The sequence below is a fragment of the Meriones unguiculatus genome, chromosome 3, assembly GCF_030254825.1.
Source record: "Meriones unguiculatus strain TT.TT164.6M chromosome 3, Bangor_MerUng_6.1, whole genome shotgun sequence".
Classification (NCBI taxonomy): Eukaryota; Metazoa; Chordata; class Mammalia; order Rodentia; family Muridae; genus Meriones; species Meriones unguiculatus.
The window spans coordinates 124,914,969-124,927,807 of NC_083351.1; the positions used below are offsets into that span (position 1 = coordinate 124,914,969).

At 33.9% G+C, this 12,839-nt stretch overlaps 1 protein-coding gene across 2 annotated transcripts in view; it reads left to right on the plus strand.

Moving 5' to 3' along the window:
- The window catches only part of Nipbl (NIPBL cohesin loading factor), a 169,056-nt gene that overhangs the window by 78,096 nt on the left and 78,121 nt on the right, over positions 1–12,839 (plus strand). For both annotated transcript variants that reach the window (XM_060380491.1, XM_060380492.1), the window contains exons 7-9: positions 5,040–5,200; positions 5,897–5,993; positions 8,223–8,849. In XM_060380491.1, the coding sequence (XP_060236474.1) occupies positions 5,040–5,200; positions 5,897–5,993; positions 8,223–8,849 (885 nt within the window). The remainder of the gene's footprint in view (positions 1–5,039; positions 5,201–5,896; positions 5,994–8,222; positions 8,850–12,839) is intronic.

Below are 12,839 nucleotides of genomic sequence, written 5' to 3' on the forward strand. Positions count from 1 at the left end.
GCATTGCCTTTGGGTCTTTGATTGGGTTACTATGTAGTTTTATTTTGTCATGAAATTATGGACTCCTAATTGAGTTTTTATAGTATTTTAATTAAGTATATATTATGAAAAACTTTTAGTTAGATATTTATGTATAAATAAAGAAAATTAAAGGTTTGGATACAGAATTTGCTGAATTGGATTACTAATTTCAGTTTATTGCCAATTCTCAATAACATATGCATATATCATTTATCTTTTAAAGATTATAATGTTTCATGACTACCAAATAATATATTAGCAGTACAAATTTTTATACTCTTTAAGTATTTAAAGAGTAGAAATTATTAAGGAAAAAAAAAGACAAATATCAGTGGTTTTGTTTCCCATAATTAATAACAAGTTTTAGTTTCTGTATATGTGAAGCTGATTATATTGTGCTGCCGTTATTCTTGTTATTATTATTTTTATGTACAAAGCCAAACTCAATTTATTTGAAAACATTTTAACATTCAAACTTTTAGTCATCTATCAAAACAGCAACTTCTAGTTTTCAAAACTAGATAACGTTATATTGAGATTATTTTACACTAACTTGAAGAGAAACTTGGAGGCAAATCACATATTTGGAATAAGTACTGAATGTAAGTGCAGAACATATTTCATGTGTATAAATGTAATCTTAACATTTGCTATGCATTAGTATAATCTTGCACATAAAGGTATTGAGAACATTTTAATACTAATTTTTTCCCTAGATCTATCTTTTTCTTTCTGTCTCTCTTTCTTTCTCTTTATTTATTTATTACAGTTTATTCAGTTTGTATCACAGCTGCAGCCCCCTCCCTTGTCTCCTCCTGTGCCCCTCCCCTCGTCCATGATGGAGGTCCTCCTCCCCTTCTATCTGAACCTTGCCTATCAGGTCTCATCTACTGGCTGCATTGTCTTCCTCTGTGGCCTGGTAAGGCTTCCCCGCCCCCACTAGGGGGAGGTGATCAAAGAGCCAGCCACTGAGTGCATGTCAGAGACAGTCCCTGCTTTGGGAACATTTTAAATGTAGTAAGTCAGGACAAAAACCCAAAGAGAACTTTTAACGTATGAACAGCCATGTAGGGCTGTATATAGAAAAGTACATAATTTTGTGCTTGAAAATACACATATGGTGTTGGGTGGTAGATCCCTCCCCATTTTTTGAGCAAAATAGATTTACTTTTCAAAATGAATCAAAGGAAAAATATAGTTTAAGGCCCTGTTCAGTAATGGATCATTTCTTAGAATGCTTAGACACCAGAGGAACTTAAAAGGGTGGAGAGAAAAAAAATGCTAACTCAGGGGTTAGCATTTCCTAGGTATTACTCCAGCACAAAATACACTGTAAGTTAGCAGGACAGAAAAGAATTGGTGATAGGAGAATTTAGAGAATGGGAAAGCTAAGATTAAAAACGTTTTTTAACTTCATATTAAAATTTTAATTCCAGGCACGGTAACGCACATCTGTAATTCCAGCACTCAGGGAGGCAGAGGCGGGCGGATAGCTGTAAGTTCATGGCCAGCCTGGTCTACAAAGTGAGTCCAGGACAGCCAAGGCTACACAGAGAAACTGTCTCAAAACAAACAAATAAGCAAACAAAATAAAACAACAAAAATTAGCAATAGAGAAAAAAACTCATCATGCCCAATGAACCCCTTCATCAGCACCATCCAAGAAAGATTTTTTTTTTCATTCTTTTGGTTGATTTGTTGGTTGATTAGTTGAGGTTTTTTGTCTGTCTGTTTTTTTCAAGACAAGGTTCTCTGTATAGCTTGGCTATCTTGGAACTCACTTTGTATATCAGGCTGGCCTTGAACTCACAGAGATCCACCTGCCTCTACCTCCCAAGTGCTGGGAATAAACTGTGCTCTACACTGCCTGGTGTTTAAGTAAGTACTCACTAGACTATTTTACTTCTAAAAAAGTTTCTAACATCATCTAACACACATCCTGTATTTTTTTCACCAGTTTTGTCATAATATGTCTCTAACATACATACATTCTTTTTCAAGATATAAACTAGTTTTTTAAATGTTATATATATATTTTTATCCCAGTTTTTTTCTCTTTGAGATAAGGTTTTAAAGTATAGATCAGGCTACCCTTGAATCCCTGATCTTCTTAGCATAGTATCTGCTACTGGAGTTAGTAAGTATGCATGAACTCACCAGCTCTCTCAGCTCTCAGTCTAAAACCAGTTCTGTACTTTTTTTTTCCTTCATTGTATTAATTTTGCTTTGTTTTCTGTGTGTGATGCTGGCGGTTCAGTGTATAGTGTCATGTGTACTAAGCAAACACTCTACCACTGAACTATTGTTCCAAACTTATTATTTTGAGACAGAATCTAATCTACCCAAATTGGCAGTAAACTTGTTCTGTTTCCAAAGCAAGCCTTGAACTTGCCTTCCTTCTTCCTGAGTACCTGGATTACAGGTCTATGTAACTAGGCCTCGTTCTAATTTATATGTGGTGGGAGGTAGCGATCTCTACTGATTTTGAAATATCTCATAGTCTAGACTTCACTGTTTTACCATAATATGGCTCAATTTGTTCTCATATTCCTTATATTTTTATCATCTGGAAATGTTTTAACGGATTTATTTGTTATGTGTTTTTTTGCAAGAATATTCCATAAGTTATATATACTTTGTCATGTATTACATCCAGAAGTACATAGGGCCCGGTTGTGCGCCTATTTGTAGTTTTTTGATGGCATCACCATCTGATGTATTCACTGATCTAAATGTATTTTTTACTTTGTAATTACTAAATAATCTGGGCAGATACTACAAATATCCTATTTTCCATTATCTTGTAGCAATATTAGCATCCTGTGATTCTGTTTTTAAGATTTTTTTTTAATACTGGTTATTGGAATACTGTAATAGTTTTAATTTTCATTTCAAAGATGATACCTTAAAATCAGTATCTAAGAATGACTTATTTAATAAATAATCTTGGTTGATGTCTACTAATTTTTAAATGATAGCTGTATCCCTGCAACAAAAAATCTTTAAATTGATAAACTGTACTTTTTTTTTTTTTTTTTTTTTTCTGAGACAAGGTTTTTCTATGTAGCTTTGGCTGTCTTGAAACTCACTTTGTAGACCAGGCTGGCCTCAAACTCACAGAGATCCACCTGCCTCTGCCTCCCTGAGTACTAGAATTATAGGTATGTACCAGCACACCTGGCTAACTGTACATTTTTAAATCATATAATAAAAGTACAAATTGATAGTTAGGACAATGAGAAAAACCAATGTCTGAGCAAAATGAACACCTAGATTTGAGAAAAGAGGAAAAGATTAACCTTAATTTTTATGAGAACAAAAATATAAAATTAACTTATGAACTAGATGAATAGGCTTTTTTATTAAATAACCAACAGACACAGAAAAGTTTAACGCTATTTAAAATAATGGTTAACTTGAAGTAACAAGTAGACAGATATAGTAAAAATAAAAATTTATATGGAGTTGATAAATCTTTTACATTCTAAATAAGGATAAAAGTTTATACAAGTTTTCTGGAGATCAATTTGCATAATTTATAAATTATTTACTTTGCTCAGTAGGTTAAAACTTCCATAAAGGGGGCTAAAAGATTAAAAAAAAAAAAACATTTTTATCACTTTTACAGAGCTTTTTTGGGTGGGGATTGGTTTTTCAATGCAGGATGTCTCTTGTGTAGTTTTGGCTGTCCTGGACTTGCTTTGTAGAGCAGGCTGGCCTCTTAACTCACAGCAGTGTGCCTGTCTCTGCCTCTTAAGTGCTGGAATTAAAGGCCTGCAGTATGATAAAGTGTGTAGAAACATACTCAAAGCAAATGAAAGCTTCATACATGTCTCAACGGGATAATATATGATTATATACTGTATAGTACATAATAGTGTTTTATAATAGGGGAATGTTTTTGTTTAACTAATTGTGCTGCAACAGTTGGGAAAGGAAGCATAATTGGGTTATTTACCCACAATATACTTAAAATAAATTTTATTTTTATAAAACTTCAAAAATACAGAAAAATTTTGTATGACTTCAGTAAAGAGGGAATACTTTGCTACTAATTAAGAAATGTAAAATGACTATCAAAAATATTTTTCACCCTCAGAGTAACAAAACTTGTAGGTAAGTAGATACCTATAAGCAGTGAGAATTTTCATGTATTACTGATTAATTAAGAGACTTAAGTAATTTGTGAAGTTATTTGGTAGCATTCAGAAAGATTTACAAATGTGTATAACTAGAAATCTTAATTACTTGTCTAAGTCTTTGAAGCTATCTATACATTTATAAAAAGACTCAGTGTATATATGTCATAAACACCAGTGATGCCTAATAGTTCAAATAATCTAACTGTTCCCATATAAAAGTGAATAAATACATTTGTAGGTATATAGTAGAATATGTGTAATTGTTTAAAACAGATGCATTTAAGACCATATATAAGAAATGGAAAACCCAGAGCGTAATACCTAATTTAAAAAGAAGTTATATGCCTAGCATTCATGAAGCCCTGGATTCTGTCCTTAGCACTGTATAAGACTAGGTGACTCAGGCTTGTTATCCCAGAAGTTAGGAGGTATAAGAAGGAATATCAGAAGCTCAGAGAAATTCTCAGCTACATAGCAGGTTTGAGGCCATCCTGAGCTACATGAGGCCCTGTTTGAAAGATGAAAAACAAGTTATAAATGGACTTATACACAGACCATTTAGAACAGTATAGTCAAAACAGTATTTATGCCTGCCGTTACACATGGTACAGTTCTTTTAAAAATGGATCTGAATGACAGCTGTCACAGTATTAAGATTTGTAGTCAGTGTTTGTGGCTGTTTTGGTTTGGTTTTGATTTGTTGACTCAGGCTCTTAAGTTAGCTCATGCTGGCTTCAAACTTGCTATGTAGTCAAGGATCAGTAAGTAAGTGTTCATTATATCTTTTGTAATTTCTCTGTGTTTAAATATTCTTGTAACTTTTTTCTAAGAATTTATCTAGTTAATTTTTATATTTTAAATTTTATTTTATTCCAGCATCGGTATCAAGTCCTATTGTTGCCGGTGGCTTGAGAAACATCCATGATAACAAAGTTTCTGGTCCATTATCTGGCAACTCAGCTAATCATCATGCTGACAACCCTAGACATGGCTCAAGTGACGACTACCTACACATGGTGCACAGGCTAAGTAGTGATGTATGTAATGTGTCAGTTACAAATGTGGTAATGGTTTGATGTCTGTCTTGTAGCCCAGCATTTTCATAGCACAGGTGAAGGATATCTGCTCTACCTTGAGAATTAGACTATATTCTGAGAGTCTAGGTATAAACACCATCGCTCCTGTTCTCATAAGGCTTAATCCATAGAGTGAGATTAAATTTCAGTTTTAATGGTACTTATGCAAACTTTTGTTTGTTAGTAGCAAACTTCTATTTGTTAGTATTTGGCTTTTTTTTCCCCTAAGATATGTTTAGACTTCTTCCTTTCTTCATAGTTAATATTTTCTCATTAAAATAGTTTACATATAGAAAATTTTTATTGTGAATGTCACTGCCCTTTTATGTAAATTGTCCATATCCAAAGATGACAGCGATGATAGTGGGCTCAGCTCTCAAGACATTTACAGCCTTATAGCGTGCTCTTCACATCTCCTTTTATAGAAGGCAAACCAAAATGGAGCATACTCGTAGTGTCAGTTTGCTTTATTCATTGCCGTGTATATATTGATTCTTTTGGATATAATTTCAGTTCTTCTAAGATATACCATGACGAAATCAGGAAAGTGCAGAATTATGCTGTTGAATTTAATTTGTATCTCTTATTAGTTTTCTTTAAGACTTCAATAAAGCATCTCCTAGTAGTCAAGGTAGAAATTTTATGTTTTATTGTTAGGATGGAGATTCTTCAACAATGAGGAATGCTGCATCTTTTCCTTTGAGATCGCCGCAGCCAGTGTGTTCCCCTGCTGGAAGTGATGGAACTCCTAAAGGTATTTTTATAACTGGAATTTCTTCTGTGTATTTCATATATTGAACTAAACAGTTTTGCTACTGCTTTTTTTCATTGACTTTTTTTTTCAATATTAATGAATCTCTACAGGCTCCTTTTTCTTTTCTCCTTTTTCAAGATTTCTATCATTAGAAATCAGTGTCCTCTTTTTGACCTTTAATTCCCAACACTTTGGAGGCAGAGACAGGTGGATCTCTGAGTTCCAGGCCAGCCCAGGCTACATGGTGAGACCACATCTTTAGAAAAAAGGCAGTAAGTTGCAAGATAGTTAACAATGTATCATTTCCTTGTGAATTTCTTTTTTTAATTTATTTATTTTTTTATTAATTACAGTTTATTCACTTTGTATTCCAGCTGTAGCCCCCTCCCTCGTCCATCTCCTTCCATGTCCCTCCCCAAGTCCACTGAGAGGGGAGGTCCTCCTCCCCTCTGATCCTAGCCTATCAGGTCTCATCAGGCCTGGATGCATTGTCTTCCTCTGTGGCCTGGTAAGGCTGCTCCCCAATCAGGGGAAGGTGATCAAAGAGCCAGCCACTGAGTTCATGTCAGAGACTGTCCCTGTTCCCTTTACTGGGAAACCCACTTGGATATTGAGCTGCCATAGGCTAAATCTGTGCAGGGGTTCTAGGTAATATCTATGAATGGTCCTTGGTTGGAATATCAGTCTCAGAAAAGACCCCAGGGCCCAGATTTCTTGTTTCTGTTGTTCTCCTTGTGGAGCTCCTATCCCCTCCAGGTCTTTCTATCTCCCCTACTTTCATGAGATTCCCTACACTCTGCCCAAAGTTTGGCTATGAGTCTCAGCATCTGCTAGTGCTGTTCTGCCCCATATGGTAAAGTACTTTGTATTTGCAGTTAATGTTTCAACTCAAAGGCATTCTTTATAAAGCAGAGGCTGAACCTATCTCTTCGGGATTTTTCACCAGATGTTTTAGTAGATTCTTTACAGAAAAGAAAAGAAAATGAAATTAGGCAAGAGTCATTAAAAAAGACCAGAGTAAGGGCTGGAGAGATGTCTCAGAGCTTAAGAGCACTAGTTGTTCTTCCAAAGGTCCAGAGTTCAATTCCCAGCAACCATATGGTAGCTCATAACCATCTATAATGAGATCTGGTGGTCCCTTCCAGTGTGTATGCATACATACAGACAGAATACTTTATAAGTAATAAAAAAATAAATCTTAAAAAAAAAAAAACATTGAGAAAGCAGCAGCATTGTATGGTATTGTAGTTCAATAAATGTATATGTTTTGAGTGGTTTAAAAGCCCAGCTATTGAAAAAGAAGACAACTTCCAGGTTAACTATTTATAGATTAGTCATCACAGATATTTATCATTCAAATTTTGTCAAGGTAAGAAGTTACTTATGACTTACAGGAAGGGATAACAAAATATATAGGGATAACTGTAATAGTTAGTCTAAATAACCAGTCCACTTTTCTTCTGACACTTAAGGGAAGATAAATGGTGGGTAGATAGATAAACAGTAAAAAACTTTAAATTGAAGTAACATAAACAAAAGCACAAATACATTAAACATCAGTTTCTCTGTGTAGCCTTGGCTGTCTTGGACTCACTTTGTAAATCAGGCTGGTCTCGAACTCACAGAGATCCGCCTATGAGTTCCAGCCAGAGTAGTCTCATGTGAATCCTGGGATTACAGGTGTGTGCCACTGTGCCTGGCTTAAATTGTTTATAAAAAGTTCATAGCTTTCTCAAAAGTCTATATAATTTGCCACATAAACTCTAAGTAGAAAAGCATAGTACCATGTAAAAATTCAGACAGAAAAATATGATCCCTAGCTTTTTTGCTTGCTAGCTACTTAACTTTATAAAAAATTCTTAGCTTTCTTTTTAGCAGATTTGTGAAAATAATGCTCAAGATAAATGAATTAATCAAGCATGGCGGTACACACATGTAATTCCAGCATTAGAAAGCTGACAGAAATATCAGGAGTTCTACGTCATTGTTGGTTTTCCAGCAGATTCAGGGCCAGCCAGGGTAGCGTGAGTCTTTGTCTCAAAAATTAAATGAAGTGTTACATAAAATATTTTATAGAGTTCAAGATACAGTTTCAAAATAACTTGGATTGGGTGATTTCTTAGTATTTGACTCAAGTTAACTGTGTTATCACTTAATATTTTTATTATATTAAAATAAAATGTGAAGTGGCACAGCTGTTGATTTCTGCTGAATTGTTTGTTTTACTAGGATCAAGACCACCTTTGATTCTACAATCTCAGTCTTTACCTTGTTCGTCACCCCGAGATGTTCCTCCGGATATCTTGCTAGATTCTCCAGAGAGAAAACAAAAAAAGCAGAAGAAAATGAAATTAGGCAAGGATGAAAAAGACCAGAATGAGAAAGCTGCAATGTATGATATAATTAGTTCTCCAACCAAGGACTCTACTAAACTTACGTTAAGACTTTCTCGTGTAAGATCTTCAGATATGGACCAGCAAGAGGATATGCTATCTGGTATGGAAAATAGCAATGTTTCAGAAAATGATATTCCTTTTAATGTGCAGTATCCAGGACAGACTTCAAAAACACCCATTACTCCACAGGACGTAAACCGCCCACTAAATGCTGCTCAGTGTTTGTCGCAGCAAGAACAAACAGCATTCCTTCCAGCAAATCAAGTGCCTGTTTTACAACAGAACACTTCAGTTGCTACAAAACCACCACAGACTTCTGTAGTACAGAATCAGCAACAGGTGTCGCAACAGGGGCAGATATATGATGAGGTGGAATTGGACGCATTGGCTGAAATTGAACGGATAGAGAGAGAATCAGCCATTGAAAGGGAACGCTTCTCAAAGGAAGTTCAAGATAAAGGTAAGGAATCTCTTTACTACTTCAGCATCAGGGCATGTGTGTGATTAACCCTTACATCTTTTCTCATGGATTCCGTTCATTATCTAAAGCAACTCTATTAGATTTGATAATTCTGTACCACATATTACCAATTTTAAACTATAACTTTATTTGTACTTTCCTACTAAAATAAGTATTACCATTCATTATTGCACTTATTTTCTCTGAGTTACCCTGACAGAATTACACACTATAATTTTTTTTTCTGACAAAACAAGATTCATTACCATTTAATTATGTCAAAGCAGATACAGTTGTGATAGGTGATACTTGTAATTTCAGTATTTGGGAGTACAGAGTGAGACTAACAACAATAAAATAATAATAATACAAGGGGTTTGTCTTAGTAGAACTTATATGTATGTTTATTAAACAATTACATATTATTTGGTTTTAAATTACTCTATTTTGATAATACAGGTTTTTTATAGTAAATTTTGGAAAGTTTTAAGCTAATATTACATAACAAACCCTAAGGATCAAAGATCTTTTGATGGAGATTATACTTACGTGTTCTCTTTTACCAGACTAATACATAGCAGGGCACAGCTTGAAGGTATACTTTTATCATGGGCTTGTAGGCTTATTTCATCCTTCATAACCAAATAAAAGTGAGTCTCTAGTGCTTAATTATTTTGTGAATGCTAGACACAAAATCCCTGAAAAATTTTAAGCAAGATGGCATGAGTTACTGAAATAACTAATAATAACTTATGAAATTGATGTATTTACAAATGTGTCTACATTTGGTTATCCATATTTAAAGCATGCTTTGTTGTTTAATTTTATTTCCTGATATTAGTTAGAACTCCTATTTGCCTATCTTCTGTGTGATAGGTTCATAACTAAAAAAAAAACTGAAAGGTTCGTGTTATCTCTCCTGTCATGATGAATTTTAACATTTTTGAAAACAGATATTATATAGTTATAAATTATTACAATTTTGAAGTCTAAATCATAAATAGGAGCCATAGGTTCCTTATTTTCCTGGGTTGAGAACTGGAGTCTTTTATGGTCTTTCTTTTTGGCATTTAGAAAACTTTGGTCATAAGCCTTTGTTAAAAATAGAGTATTACTGATTCTTTTTTTTACTTTAGTATGTGATACGGGTTTCAGTATAGATTGTAATGTGCATTGTACCCTCTGACCTTATTAAAATATGTGCATGTTAAGTTTTTTAGCTTTTCGATAATACTGATTTTCATAAATTTTGTGACTACTGTGACAGTCTTCCAGCAAATATTCAAAATTGTGATTGGCTTGACCAAAAATAGTAGTAATGTAGAGAACTAAATTTCTATGTGACATTTAATCTATATTATGGCAGATTCTGTTCTGGGGATTAAAGTGGGGGTTTGTTTTTAAATGATTTTTAGTATTGCTGAAAGGAACAAAAACAAAAAATAGCAAATACTTTTGTTACCTTCTCTGTATTGTCATTATATCACATTTATTGAAACCAGAGTTTTTATTTTTAAAAGAGGAATGAGGGGCTTGAATAATGATTCAGTGGATAAGAATACATTCTGTTCTTACAGAGGACTGGAGTTTGGTTCTTAGCACTCACAAATGCCTATAACTATAGTTCTAGGGGGTTCAGTGCCCTCTTCTGTCTTCTGCAGGCACCTGTACACATATGAACATAGGTACACGCACATAAACAAAATAAGATTTATTTTTTTTTCTAAGTGAAGTGAAGGTGCTACAGAATGACTCAGCAAAGTTTGAGTCCCTGAACCTACATGTGGCTCACAACCTTTCATAACTCTAGTTCCAGGGGTTCTGTTGCCCCGTTCATTCATAGAAAAGAAATATTTTTAAAAAGTGGGGTGAAGATAAAGGTAATTAATACTATGCATAATTTGCCTATTAGTAAACTTACTTTTTAGTCCTAAGTTCTTTGGGAAAATAAAACCAAGCAATTGCAGTTTTTTATTCTTCCAGAAAATTGTAATATATATTTTACTTTGAATCATCTAAATAGGTTTTTCCATAATCTGTGGTTATATAGCTAAAACAAATGTAACTGAAACTCAGAGATCAAAGCTAGCATACAGTGTTAGTGAAGGTTCACACACGTATGGTGACTATAAAAATTAAGTAGGTCATACAAACTTCATATCAATCACTTGTCACTTTTAAGTTGTTTTCTGATGCCAGTTACTATTATGCCATAGATAAATTATATGGAGATTTGGGGAGATTAAACTTGTGTATTACGGTGTTCCAAGGTTGTAGGTAAGGTTATAAATAAAAGTGTGAGTCTTCTGAAGGTTGATTTTGTTAAGTGCACCCTGAAAAGATATAATACTCACCTGAAATTATTCATCATCTCGTCTGTTGTTTTTTATTTTAAGACTAAATTCTAAAGTTGACTTTTAATGTATTCTAGAATAGGGTTCTGAGAACTTTTGTTGTATCGCTGGTAACAAGGAGCACTCTGAACTGCTTGTCTAGTCTGTAGTTTTGTTGTAGACCCTTTCTAGGGTCTGAGTTGTTTGCCGTGACATTTACTTGTTATGAGAGCAAGATTTCTCTAAAATCCTATATCTTATAAGTAAATATAGAAGCTGATAACTGGAATTCAAGAAAAGAAATTAGTCTTTTATATTAGTCTTATATATTTTACCCCAGTTGTGCTTAAACCTAATATTATTACCTGCTTCTGCACAGAGGCAGAACCTTTTCTGCCTGCTAGGACATTCACTATAAGACTGAGTACAACCCAATGTTGCACTGTTCCAAAAGTAAGTTTCTTTTCAGTCTGTCTTGCTCATACTTGTAGCATCTATAATTGTATACATTAATTTTAAAGACTGTTTATTTTGCTTCTAGGATGACCTATCAGAATTGTTTCCATCTTTCATGTGCTGAATATTCCTGCTTTCTTTTTGTTAAAGGAATTCTTTAGAATATTTGTATATTTTATTTTTTCCATGGTCTGTTTTCCATATCGGCAAATGTAAGACATGGCCTATCTTTCTAATATTTGTCATATTGTTAAAATACTCTGCCTGTAACTCTTATAAGAAGTATAGATTGAGCATCTTTGATTCTCCTCCTCCCTCAAAAAAGAAAACTAGAATGCTCTCATATAAAAGCATCAAATTTTCAGGTTCCAGAGTATTATGAATTTTATATTTTGAGATTAAGTGTGTTCATCTAGCAAAGTCCATGAACATATTTGAAAGTCTGAAAAACTCAAAATCTGAAATGCTTCAGTCCCAAGCACTTCAGATGTAAGTGCTTTAAGTTTTTATTTAAAAATATATTTAGTAACTGTTCAGTTTGTTTTTTATAAGCATAAGAATTTTTAGAAGCTTGGCTCTTATTTTCAAAATATTCACAGCTAGATGACAAATGGTTTCAAAATTATGCTTTGTACACTTTTTTTTTTTTCAGGAATATGGTAAATTCTGATAGCTAATGTTAAGATTCCTTATACCAAAGAGGAATTAAAGGTCGTTGGTATTCCAGATACTAAAATCACTCTAGACGTGAGGGCTTCCACTAGGTGAAAGTCATGATATAGGGAAGACACAACAGAAGTGGGCAGAGCTGTGTATGTAGAGTCTCTTTACAGGGATAAACCTGTGGGGAACCAAATTAGATGCTGAAATCAGAAAAATCAGTATTCTTCCTGTAACCCAACTCCTGCAACTGTGATAAAATTTTTGCTAGTTTTATAGAAAAAGTGAAGTATTTTTCAACAGATGAAAAATTCAGATCTAGTTTGGTGGTCTATACCTGTAATCTCAATAGTCGGGAGGGCAGGCAGGAAGAAAAAAATTTGAGGCTAGCCTGGGCACCATAACCAGACTCACACCAGCATGAGACTGTCTGAAAGAAAGGGAATGCACAGGAGAGAGAGGGTTGATTTTAAAACTTTGTATCCAAACAGTATTTTCTTTATAATAGAAAAAGTAAGATCTTTCATAGTCTTACTGCATT